The following is a 14022-nucleotide window of genomic DNA, read 5'->3' as shown; positions in this document are numbered from 1 at the left end:
TTGTGGACTTGTAGCTCCTACACTTTAGTTTTACTCAATATAGTGGTTTAACAATGTGATCATCCTTGGGCCTCTCACCTATGATAATGTGATCATCCTTGGGCCTCTCACCTATGATAATGTTACCATCCTTGGGCCTCTCACCTATGATAATGTTACCATCCTTGGGCCTCTCACCTATGATAATGTTACCATCCTTGGGCCTCTCACCTATGATAATGTTACCATCCTTGGGCCTCTCACCTATGATAATGTTACCATCCTTGGGCCTCTCACCTATGATAATGTTACCATCCTTGGGCCTCTCACCTATGATAATGTTACCATCCTTGGGCCTCTCACCTATGATAATGTTACCATCCTTGGGCCTCTCACCTATGATAATGTTACCATCCTTGGGCCTCTCACCTATGATAATGTTACCATATTTGGGCTTCTTACTTATGATAACCAATGTCAGACCATGCAACCCATGAAAATTATTCGTTCCTTGTCCAAGGATGTCTTGTTTGACTTTAATAGAAACTGCTCAGTGGCGCCCACATCAAGTGACCCCCCCCCCCCCCCACTTCCAATAGCCCACGTTCAAGTGGCCAGGCCCCCCCCCCTTCAAGTAGTTCCCATCGAAGTGGCGCCCCTTTCAATTTGCGCCCATCTTCAAGTTGCGTCCCCTTCTAGTTGCGTCCCCTTCAAGTCGCGTCCCCTTCATTTAGTGCCCCTCTTCTAGTTGCGTACCCTGCTAGTAGCGTCCCCTTCTAGTTGCGTCCCCTGAAAGTTGAGTACCCTTCAAGTTGCCTCCCTTTCAAGTGGCACCCTCTACAAGTGGCACCCTCTACGAGTGGAACCCTCTACAAGTGGAACCCTCTACAAGTGGCACCCTCTACAAGTGGCACCCTCTACGAGTGGAACCCTCTACAAGTGGAACCCTCTACAAGTGGCACCCTCTACAAGTGGAACCCTCTACAAGTGGCACCCTCTACAAGTGGCACCCTCTACAAGTGGAACCCTCTACGAGTGGAACCCTCTACAGGTGGCACCCTCTTCGAATGGCACCCCCTTTAAGTGGTACCCTCTTCAAATGGCACCCCCTTTAAGTAGCACCCTCTTGAAATGGCTCCCTCTTCAAGTGGCACCCTCTTCAAGTGGCACCCTCCCTCAAGTGGCGCCCATGCAAGTGACTCCCATTCAAGTGACGCCCATTCAAGTGCTGACCAAGACACGTACTGCACCCGCCATACCTTAACTACGCACCTGAGAAAGACAAAAAATGCAGCTGGAGACAATGATGAGATAGTTGAATATGGGGTAGGAAAAGGTGGGCCATATCCATTGCATATTCTGGAATTTATAGGAATAACAATACTCATAATATTGTATATATATATATATATATATATATATATATATATATATATATATATATATATATATATATATATATATATATATATATATATATATATATATCTATATATATATATATATATATATATATATATATATATATATATATATATATATATATATATATATATATATATATATATATATATACAATACTACAATAACAAAATCCCGCTAACATATTATACACCAATGAGGAAATGAGTTGGAGCGATAAGGGAATTTGAGGCAGCGATCAGAGTACATTAAGCCGCGCACCATACCCCTGTACCACAACATGGCATACAACCTGGGATTCTACTGAATTCATATGGAGTCCGGAGTTGTGTTTAGAGAGCCAAATAACGCACCTGTTAGCGATAATTTGTCTTGATTATCATATCATAAAATTGTATCATCAAATTACTTGGGTGATTAATCGAATCAAATTACATAAATGACAGTTACCTTTATGAAAGGCAATGACTTTTACGTCTCTAGTAAGACTCCTTCCAGTGGTACAGTTATAAAAAATAATAATTCCAGGGAGTGACCTATAATATATATTTTGCTAGAAAAATTAGTAAGTTGTTCCTGCATATGAGTAATGTGAATGACCAGTGCTGTGGGTCAGTTGTGTGTAGAGACAGTGATGGTTAAGGAACTTACAGAGGTCAGAATCTTGGAAGTGTGTGATATCATGCCAGGCTCGCAGTTGACCGCTGACAGGATGACCACGTCAGGTCAAGATCTTGGTTAGGGCAAACAGTGAATCATGCAGTGTTCACGTGACACATGGCTGGAGGTTAAGGATTTGCCAAGTTTCAGAATGTCACTCTAAGGTGTGGAGCCAGGGCCTTGAAACGATCTAGCCAGGTTCTAGGAGAAATCATAGCCAAGACCTCAGGATCGGACGGAAATCCTCAGTGAGGAGGCCAGGTCCCCAGAGCTAAGATGAGTCACCTCATTCGACGGCATACGTCGACGCCCATTGGTGTGCAAGTATAGGTGAGTGGTGAATGATTAATCCGGGGACTGACTTAAGTCAAATCAGAGATAGGGATAGCATGTTCATATTGAGGACCGGGTTGACTCCAGGTATGAACATATTAGAGTCCAGGGTGTGGACCGGAATGATTTAGGATTGTGGTTAGTAGTAACCTGGTTTGGTAGTCAGCCAGGTCAATAGACTTGTAATCTTTTGATGATGTGAAATACATATATTGATGTAAATATTTTATATGTAACATATCTTTTATTAAAATTATAGTTGGTTTCAGTAATCTCTTCCCTTGTAAATTCATTGCGAGGTGAGCCGAATGGTACTTCTGAATAGATACTCTAGTGAATAGATACTCTAGTGCTAACGTCAAGGCCTCTGTCATACACACTGCAAATTTAATTCCATTTTCACTATTTCATTCATTGCATTTCATAGACACCCAAGAATAGTCTTCATAGTTTCGTTCTACATCAGATCTACTTTTTTAATTCTGCCGTGCCCTGTGTAAGACAAAATGGGTTCTGCATAGTATATCAGGGACCGAACCATCTGCAAGACAGGTACCCCATTACCTATACCAGAAAATGCTCACACGTTTAGATGATGCAGCCGAACTTTACATAAGGAACTTATATGTTTTATTTCAGCATTTTTACTCTTGCATGTGTATCCAGCTTACATTCTCAGATACTTGCACTTCTTAACTCAGTATCTTCAGTATCTGATACTTGTATCTGATACTCAGTTCCGTATCATTTATAGTAAGTGCCATTCTTCATTTCCTATATTCATATTGTTTTTGTCTGCATTTATAACAGCCTAACGTGTTTCAGGCGGCTCCAAGTGTATTATGAGTGGTTTGAATCTTGTTACCAGAAGATCCATGTACAAGAGTACCATCAACATATATGATCGTCGTGACTCCTGGAGAATACATCACTGTTGTTAATCTGTTCATAATACATTGAATAAAGTGGGTCCTAAAACTCCCCCTTGGGGGGTTCCTAGCTGAAACGTCCTTTCCTCTGACATATATCCTTGATAACACACCTGACCTTTGCCTCCTTATAGATAACTACGTGTCCCATGTAGCCAGTAGAAAATTACCACTAAAAACTAATAAAATCAAACATGTCTTAGTTATGCACACCTATAACAATCTTATATTGAACAATGATCTACAGGATCTCCGCGAGAGCACATCCCCATGGTATTGTGGTGAAACACTCACCCTCTACTTAACGAGCGATTTGTCCTAAGTTCGTATCCTGGTTGGGTGGACAAGGCACCAATCCTTAATTGCATGCCTCTGTTCACCCAGCAGGGAATGGGTATCTGGTTGTTTAATGATTTCGCGGGTCATATGCTAGGCAAAATTAAGATTAAGGACCTGCCCAAAATGCTATGCATGCTAGGGGGAGCCGGTCGGCCGAGCGGACAGCACGCTGGACTTGTGATCCAGTGGTCCTGGGTTCGATTCCGGGCGCCGGCGAGAAACAATGGGCAGAGTTTCTTTCACCCTATGCCCCTGTTACCTAGCAGTAAAATAGGTACCTGGATGTTAGTCAGCTGTCACGGGCTGCTTCCTGGGGGTGGAGGCGTGGTCGAGGACCGGGCCACGGGGACTCTAAAAGCCCCGAAATCATCTCAAGATAACCTCAAGATAGGTGTTCAACAAGAACATAAGAACCTTTGCATTTAAATATCCTCATCCTCATGCTCCACATGGACCAGAACTTGCTATTTTTAGCCCCAAGCCAAGCCCTCACAGAACAGGGAGAGTCAGCAATGGTCAGCAAAAGACCACCATTTTATGGACCATCCTCAGAAAGGGGCTTGTAATGGTACTTACCAGGATATGTGAATAAATCCAGTGGCCATAAACATATCATGAGAATTCTCTAAAATAAATAAGTAATCAATAGTTAACTATTTAACCAAATACGTTTGTTAAACATGAGGAACTAATCATTGCAGCTGATGAATCACAATAATGTGGCTGAAGAATGTAGACCGAGACACCAAAGAAGGTGAAAAGACGACGACGTTTTGGCAAGAAAGAGGTGAGTAGGAAATCTTGGAGGAAGGATCCCAGCACCGGCAATTCACCCTGCAGTTCTGAGGATCGATATCAAAATATGCGAAAACTGCTGACAGGATGGAGAAAGGGTTGCCAGGGAGCCTCCGGGACTCGCCCAGAAAATGACGTTTCATTACATTCAACTTTGGGTTTCTTGGGGGAGCTCCTTCAGCTTCCCGGAGCTACCTCATTAAGGACGAAAAGGAAAGAAAGGGGATTTACCCGGGAGACGGTCAGTGTTAACATCTCAACTCAAAGTCGAGACAACTGGCTGCAACCACCGACCCAGTGACACAGGCCCGACTAGGCCCAGGAACGTTAACGAAATAGCGTTCAGCCAGGACCCTGTTCGACCACCAAAAACCCTGTGTCCGAATGTCAGCTCGGGACATTTTACCAAAGTTGGCAGTAGGAGAAGCAAACTTACAAACGTCATGGTGCACGGTGATAGACCACAGGCTGGCTAGACTTAATAACCCTGCGGACAACCTGAAAGACCCGTATCCTTAAAGAGGGAAGAAAAGAAACCGGATCAACCCAAAGAGCATCCCCAGACACATAATTCGTTGCACGTCAATAACGGCCGAGGGCCGCAACCGGACACAACACATGATGCACCCCTCCCCCCGGCATGACCAACCAAGTATCAACAACCCAAGAACCACTCCGGAAAGCATCAGTCTCATTCTTCGCCAGAAAAGAAGGAGATGGCTGCAGAAGAACCAACCTATCACCATGACCAAAAGAGCAGAAACCCCTGCGCCAGAGAAGAGCACGAAGCTTCACAACCCGACCCCCAGAGGCCAATGCCAACAGAAAAAAAGAGCCTTAGAGAAACAATCTGGAACCGATGGGGGATACAACAAACCGAGGTGAAGAAAGATAGGAGAGAACTCTATCCAAAAACCAGGACGTCTCCGGCTTCGCATGAGCAGGCCGGAGGTGAAACAATGCATGAGACAGCTTGTGAAACGGTGCAGAAGTAACATCTATACCTAAAGCAAGCTGAAGCGGCTCCACCAGCGCCACACAATATGAGGCAACGGTATTCGGCATAAGATGACAGGCTGGGAAAAACCACGAGAGAAAGGACAACACCTGAACCGAACGCAAAGTACAATGACGAAGAGTCAATAAGAAACAGGACCATCAGGAAACTACATACTGCTGCCGAGATGAAGCCCGCAGGCAGGACACCATCAAGGATGCCACCTGATCACCATACAGCTGGAAGGAAACTCGAGTAAAAAATACCAATCGGCGAAGACTCGAGGTGAAGAGTGAACCAGCCTCTTAATGGACCTGGCTGATCTACTGAAAGAGACGGAGCCGCGGAAAAAAACTCCCGTTCGGACACTGAGCAAGCAGCATCTGAGCCCCGACTCGGCCAGCCACCATGGGGCCAAGAAGACTCGTCGCCCCTGGTAAGTCTCCAAGCAAGCCAGGACCTGGAGCAACAGATGAATCGGGGGGAAGAGGTACAGGAACCCCCACCTCGACCAGTCCTGCTGGAAGGCGTCGATTCCGACGGCCTCGTGGCCGGGGAAGGGCGCCACATATACCGGAAGACGCCATGACCACGCCGACGTAAAGAGGTCCACCTCCGGGCACGCGAACTTCTGGCAGAGCCAACTGAATGAGTCAGCATCGACTATCCACTCCGTGGACAGAGGAATGACCCGGGACAGGCCATCCACCAGGGCGTACCAGCCCCCCAAAGTGCCAAGGACCGCATCGAATCCCCTCGGTTCAGGCAATGAATCCTCGAGGAGCAGTCCAAATGTAGCCAGATCGTCGATCCTTGGTCGACCCGAATCTTATGAAGCACAAACCACACCACCGCGAACTCCCGCACCGTGCTGTGAGCCCAACAGAAGGATGGACCCCATCTCCTTTAGCCAGCCTGGTGAGCACTGGTCACAAAGCCCCAGCCAAGAGACGACGCGTCCGTGAACATAACGTGCGAGGGCTCAGGTAGGTGCCTAGGCACTGAACCCCGAAAAACCCAAAGAGGAAGTCGGCGATGCAACAGCCGATGCAAGGCTCCCAGGGGTGGAACCCAGCAATTGCGAGAGACAGAAGAAACGTCCCCGAAGGAGCCAGAACAGGTGACGAAGCCAAACCCGACCCAGCGAGTAGACCATCATTGCAAAATTTAGGCTACCACACAGACCCTCGAACAACTGCCGGGTGACCTGGGAGCCTCATAGAAACAATCGCATGCGGGACCGCATCCGAAGGTGAGACTGGAGGAAGAAACAAGAAAGCAGTCCAAGAGTCCCACACAAGACCCAGCAAGGTCCGAACCTGGGAGGGAACCAAATGGGACTTCCACTAGATCACCAGGAATCCGAATCTGGCTAGCTGGGAAAGCACCAAAACCCTGGCGAGCTGACATGCAGTCTGGCTGGGAGCCCAAACCAGCCAGTCGTCGAGGTAAGCCAAAACCCGAACACCAAACAGACGCAGACGGGTCACCACGACCGGGGTATAAGGCATGTGAGCATACAAGGTGATAGGATCAGCCCGAAAGGGAGACAAAGAAAGCGGTAACTCTGACTCCCCCCCAACAAAACTGAGTCAGTCCCTGAACCCCAGATGAATTGAGACGTGCCAATATGCTTCCTTGAGGTCCAGGGGGCACCATCCAAGCGCCCAGCTCCAACCGAAGCCGGATCTGGGACAGAGTAGTCATCCAAAGGAGAAACAAAAAACCCTGGGGTTCAGATAGGACAAGTCAAGAACGAACTAGAGATCCGCACAATCCCGTTTCGGAACTGGAAACAGGCGGGAAACCCACCTAAGGGATGTCGTCGTTTCGACCACCCCCAAGCACACCCACTCCAAGACGACCTGACAGAGTGTAGGAAAAGAGGCCTGCCCTGGCAGCCCTGAACTCCCACAAAGGAGGAACCACCCAACACCTTCCGAAGGCAGCGAGAAACGACTCAAAAAGCCCAAGAATCGTGAGACCAGGCATGAGCGAACAAAGCAAACCTCCCTCCGTAATGGGGTGAACCGCAAAAGGGCCGATGCCCTCTACGAGAACCCGACCTGCACACAGAATGAACACTGCGCTGACTAGGCACAGCCAAAACTGAAGGCAGCACTGGCTCTGAAACTGGCACCTGTGGCCCACTTCGACGAGAGGAACCGCGGGCCCTGGCACGACCCTTCCGGGAAGAACCCACCCTGGACCAACAAGTCAGACATTAGGCGGCAAAGGACAAAAGGGCGAAGACAATCTAAGAAGCAGGGCCCAAGCGGATTCCAAAGAGGAAGCAAGTACCGCATGCTGAAGCGTGAGGCCCCTGCGAAAAACCACAACAGCGCATCCCACAAGATCGGTGCAAACAGCATCAACAGCGTAGACGACACATGAGCAGCCGAGACCAAGGCGCCAGAATCAGGAACGGCCCCAAGCACATGAACGGCACATGAAGCTGAACCGCACCAACATCCCACAAAAGAGCCAGAGTGAAATGGCACTCATTAAGGTGTGCAAAGTCGCTCCCCAGGTAAACCTGGACCACAGTCAATGCCTCACGCCACTCAAGCGTGCAGGTACGACAGAAGGTGTTCCAAGCATCCAGCGAAAACAGACGGCAGTCCCCAAGCCAGGAAGACTCCGGAACCTCATAACGAAATCAGTGTGGAGACGAAAACCCAAACCTGAAGGAAGACAGATCCATTATAGAGGCATACTCCGGATCGCGCAGGAGGTAAGCCGCAATGGCAGCCCGCACCTCAGCTGGAGAGACACGGGAAGCTAAAAACCTCTAGAAGGAGGGAACCGAAGGACCCGCAGAGACATGGAACCGAACCCAGGGAAAAGCGAACCCAAATCCAACTTGTACCCAGAAGGGGAACGGAAAACTCCACTCCATATAACAATAAGCTCCGCTCGAAAGGTCGGAAAACCCAGGTGGGGTCCAACAGGGCCCAAGGCTCCCACGTCAGCTCCTCCCCAACCCCAGAAACCTCCACGTCAGGCCCCGAGGGCGAGTTGTCCTCCAAAATCTCGGCCTCAAAAGAAAAAGCCGGGGCAGCCAGAACAGGAGGATGAAAATGGGCCCACTGGTCAGACCCCCGAAGCTACGGCTGGAGGAACAGACTCGAGTGCCTCCGTAGCCACCCTGGAAGGGGCAATCCCCGAAACCGCCCGAGTCTCAGAAACTTCTAAGCCCTGCCCCGACCCTGAAGCCCTCAGACGCTTAGAAAACGAAAGCAGGGGAGGAGGCGAACGAACCAAAGCAGGAAAAGAGAGAGGGGGCACAGACCGAACCAAGGTCGATGTGACCAACACCCCCATGTCCGGGTCCCTATAAGCAAAACGGGGCAGCCTCGGGGCATCTGGGGAAGCATCCAATCTAGCGCACTGCACCTAAACCTATCCTGCAATGCGCGAGCCGCCTGCACCTGAATAATGTCATCATAAGATTGGGTGAATTGAGTCACAATTAAGCAACAAAGCTCGCAGGCCTCCGGGTCGAATGTATCACCAACCCAACAGGCAGCATAATGGGGGTGGGGGGTGGGGGGGGGGAGGGGTAAACAATGAGCGTCTCCTTGAGACAAGGGGACAGAGCAACACTCAAACTCACAAAAAGCGAGCGGGGACTCAGGGGTCACATCCATTTGACCCGAGTGCAGCCGCTGGGTTTCCCAGGGCCCCTAGACTGGGTCTGTTAAGGGTAATCCCAGGCAGGGTACTACTAACCGGTCACAAGCTACCAATCAAAACTGCTAATGCTGAACCCCCGGGATGTGTCCACTCACAAGGGCAAAGCAGGGGGTACCACCAAACAAAAGCAACCCTAGTGTAAAGGTGGAGAAACACCAAGCCAGACTCCCCCCCCCCCTTTACCAGGCAAAAAGAAAAAGAAAAGAAAAACCTCGCAAGAGGACAACGTACCCAGAGGGAACAGAGCTGGCCGCTGTTATAGGTGAAAACTAGTTATGTAGTACCCCATGCCCCCAACCAGTGCAAAAACTACCACTTAGCCCAACGCAAACACGGGAGGAAACCCCCCAAAACACTCAGGCGGTCAATCACCAAGCAGTAAAAGACCAACAGAGGTAAACCGAAGGTGACTTGTTGAAGAAAACCCCAAGCCCTTAGGGCAGTACTAACAGGGTCCTCAGGGAAGGTGACTCCAAGCACATGCACCCCAAATACCTGTGAATATTACTCCCAGCTCGCGTTACACCGTAAGAGCAGTACTGAAACAGAGGACAGCACAACAAAAGTCTGGAGCTGAAGCCACCACGACCAAGCCTTATCTCATCAGCCGAAGAACTGCAGGGTGGATCACCGGCGTCGGGGCCTGGGGCTGCCCTTTCCTCCTCCCTGGGAGTGGGTGAGCAGCGCAGACATGCGACACAGCTTGTGTGATGTCATACTTGTTTTCTCGTGTCTAATTGAGAAGTTCTGTCTACTCGTTTGTCTATTTTCGTTGTTTTACACCAGAATAGTTGCTTGTTTTGGAGCGCTAACCTTTCTGGGTGCCTGTCCAGGTAGACGGCAGATATAGAATGCTCCAAAATCACATGTGCATTTCTATAGGCCATCACGCCAATCTGAGAGGGCCCAGGTTCTGGCACATGGTCCCCGGTAGGCCTAGAATTCCAACCACATCGATTGATGCCAAAGTTAGGGATATCCATATCAGCCTGGATAGCTCCGGGGAGCCGAATGGACTCCCCCCAAGAAAAAGAGTAAATGGGAACGAAAGAGAAAGTAAAACAAAAGAAAGAGAAATAAAGAAATAAAGAAAGGGAATGCTTATGTTAGGTCACGTTTGTTAGAAAGGTTAGGATATTTGAGTATGTTCTGTGAATTGAAGAATCAACAGCAACAAAGCCAGGATTAAGGTTCATGTTGGTAGGTTGTGGGTAGCCGATTCAACAAGACATTTGTGAAGAGTAGAGGCAGGAAAAATTATTTTAGAAGAAGACCAATCAGCAGGATGATTAGAATCCCTAAGATGATAAAAGAAAACATTGTTTGTGTCTGCAGACTTAACACTTCTTTTATGTTCCTTGAGTCTGTCATTAAGGGAACGCCCAGTTTCCCCAAAGTATTGGAGAGGACACGACAAACAGGAAATAGAGTAGACACCAGCAGCATTAGAAGCAGGAGGAGAAATGTGAACAAGATTAGTACCAAGAGAGTTAGTTTGATGAAAGGCGAGCTTTATGTCAAGAGAACGAAGGGTAATTAGTAAGCGTTTTGAGTTCAAATTAGAAGGGAAGGTAGAGCACAGAACTATTAGAGTTGGAGCATGGCTTGAAAGATGATGATGAAAGAAATTTCGTTTAGATTGAGAATAGGCACAAGATAAAATGAGAGAGGTATCCAAGACGAGAGAAAGATTTGTAAATAAAGGAAAATTCTGAATCAAGAAACTGAGGGTCACTGGTGCAAAGAGTGCGGAGGAAGAGAGAGACGAGGATACTTTTCTTAACATAATGGAGGATGGTAGGAAAGAAGTGTATTTACATACACTCTATATAGATTTGTGGTAGACAGAGAAAGAGCTGCGAACATAAACGTCAAGAAAAGGAAGGAGGGAATTAGATTCCCGTTCAACTTTGCAATGATTGGTAGGAGACAGATTGTTAAGAGAGAAGAGGAAAGGCTGGAAAAGACTAAGGCCATGAGGCTATAAAGCAAAAATGTCGTTAACATAGCGAAGCCAGAGAGAGAGGGACGAGTATCAGTAAAGGGAAGGAGAATGGTTTCGAAGTATTCCATGTAGAGATTGGCAAGAACAGGAAAAAGAGGGGAAGAAATAGTGACACCGAAGTTTGAGATAATTATTTACCGTTCAAAGAGAAGGAGCTAGAGTCAAGTCTGATGAGTTTCAGGAAGACATCAGTCGGTACATGAACTTGCGCCTTCTATACTTTTCTCAGCAACATTGAAGATATCCATTGTTCAACAGTGTACCTGATCACTGCTCCAGCCTGGATGTCATCGCATAGTAAAGACCACAACGTAAAATTACTTTTATGAGTGGCATTTGTGACTAAGAAATTTGTTGTGATATATTGTTTGTTACCATAATACTGCTACTTAAATATTCATCATGGAGTCTGGCTGTAACAGCCTAGTGTCAATATGTGCTTATTGGGTGACATTTACAACACGTATGTGACTGCAAACGTTGGTACCGTAGTCCACCAGAGAACTCTGGAGTGGAATGAAGATTTAACATATCATTCTGGGAAAGCTTGAACATGCTTTGCTGTTCAAGTCAGTAATACAGACTTGTCAGGTATATTCCGGAAGCAAGGCACTAATGATTACTAGTTAAATCCCAAAACAATTGGCTGTTCTGGATGCAGTGAAGAGTTTACCCATGGCTGTAGTTCTCTCCTTGGGTGGGAACCATTCTGCTGCTATCATCGGTGGAGTAGACATGATCAGAGGCCCGGCAATTCCATTCAGTACAGCTGCAATGTGGCACGTTCTGCGTAATATTAGAAACTCAATTTTAATAAGTAACACAAGTCATCACTGCATTATACAAAAATCTAATAAAATGAAACCATTTCTTCTCAAAACCAAACAGTAGATAATTACATATACAAAAATGTTAATTTGTATATAGCAAATTATTAACTTACTGGCATGAGATTCATTATTCATTCCTAGAAAACATTTTGTCATTTTCAACACATTTTAAATATGATATTTCCTCGTTTTAAGCACGTTTTGAATTACGCTTTGACGTAGTTTTTAGAGAATTCGTAAAAACAAATTTAAAACGTAAGGAAAAACGTTTCTAAAAAGATTTTTAATGCTATGATGTAACGTATTGGAGGAGACGTTTTTAATGCTATTTTTTAATTATTGGAATTATTAGCTATAATAATCTTAATATAATTGAGATGAAAGGGATTGAGATTAAGAGAAAAAGACAGAAAGTGTGAGAGATGAGAGACAGAGAGACTGGTGGAGCCAGAGAGAAAGAGGGTGAGGAGGTTGACAGAATGTGAGAGGAGAGACAGGAGATAGAAAAAGAGAGAGACAAAGAACAAGGCGATCAGAGAAGAGGGAAACGAGAGGAAGACAGACAGAGAGAGAAAAGGAGAGAGAAAGAGAGAAAGACCGGGACAGAGAAAGGAGAGATACAGATAGAAGGAGAGGGAAGAAGAGAAAGGAGAGAAAAAGAGAAAGACCAGACAACTGGGGCCTAATCTGTATTCTGTGCTGGAGTGCTGGTCTGTGCTGGCGTGCTAGTCTGTGCTAGTCAGTAGTTTTGTGCTGGAGCGCAACACAGACTACAAGCTCAGGATCAACTTCGATAATCCCCAACATGGACAAAAAATCCTGTTTTTGGTGTGATACGAGTCGAGTCCTTCTGAGACGGTTAATCTCCTGCAGCCTGCCGAAGGATGACCAGTGGCTTCAATACAACCTTTGAAATCGAACAACGCAGTGAAGAGCCAAACCGACCCAAGATATATTACTATATACCGATGTGGTGATATCAACTTTATCAACCCAGCCATCGTAGACCCGGAGTACTACGTAAAGTACCCACACACTGCCCAACATTCACGTAACAGCGTTTCAGCTTTTGATTCAGAGTACTCATGCTACAGGGATATCTCTGATGGGACAACATCCTCTCATCAACGAAATTCTAACTACAGCCCATAGAACATCTTTCCTTGACGAAATCTCGAACGCCAGTTCCACCATGTCTACCAGAAGCAAGACCACTAAGAAGACCAGGAAAACAGATGAACCAAGCCAGAAGAAGAAAAACATTCGGAAATAAGAAGACAGAATGAAGAAGATCTAATGATAACCACCCTGAAGACGTCATTGCCTACAGCACCTTGGATCAACTACCATATACCCTCTGAGACAGCACATCATCAAACCAATACAGGTCCACACAAATTATACACACCACGCGACTCTCTGCCTAACTTCAATCCCTGCCGCAGCTCTCTCCAGCCTACCACGCCGCCTCCCGCTGCCTAACCAAAAAACAAGATCATTAAATCAAGAAATTTTTTCGATGCCAACCCGCGGTGGATAAGCCATAAATTTTTTCAGCCTCCTCATTCTCCATCCACATCCACTACCAGAATTTCTACTCATCATTCTTCTTCTTCCCCCAGACTTTTCCACACACTTTCTACATCAAAGAGAAGAAGGGTCATTTCTTTAAACAACCGGTGGCTAAAGAGGCGGGATCCATGAGCCAACGCTCGATCCTGCAGGCGCAAAGGTGGGTATATACACACACAGACACCCCTATCCACTCCAACCTACATAAACCAACCCACACCCACACACGCCCACACTACACCCACCTAAACACACCCTCTCAATACACCCACACCCTCACTACACCCACACACACACACACAAACACACGCACACACACACACACACACACACACACACACACACACACACACACACACACACACACACACACACACACACACACACACACACACACATACACACACACACACACACCCCTCTCTCCTTCACCCGCTCTCTCCCTCTCCATCTCTCTCCCTCCCG

At 46.9% G+C, this 14022-nt stretch overlaps 1 protein-coding gene across 1 annotated transcript in view; it reads right to left on the bottom strand.

Moving 5' to 3' along the window:
* LOC138359245 (solute carrier family 49 member 4 homolog) overlaps positions 1–14022 on the bottom strand; it is a 202204-nt gene that overhangs the window by 182588 nt on the left and 5594 nt on the right. Inside the window, exon 2 of the mRNA XM_069318232.1 lies at positions 11829–11941. Within this exon, the coding sequence (XP_069174333.1) occupies positions 11829–11941 (113 nt within the window). The remainder of the gene's footprint in view (positions 1–11828; positions 11942–14022) is intronic.

The sequence above is a fragment of the Procambarus clarkii genome, chromosome 90, assembly GCF_040958095.1.
Source record: "Procambarus clarkii isolate CNS0578487 chromosome 90, FALCON_Pclarkii_2.0, whole genome shotgun sequence".
In the NCBI taxonomy this organism is placed as follows: Eukaryota; Metazoa; Arthropoda; class Malacostraca; order Decapoda; family Cambaridae; genus Procambarus; species Procambarus clarkii.
The sequence above is the reverse complement of the archived record's forward strand: the minus strand, read 5'-3'. Positions and strand labels throughout refer to the sequence as shown.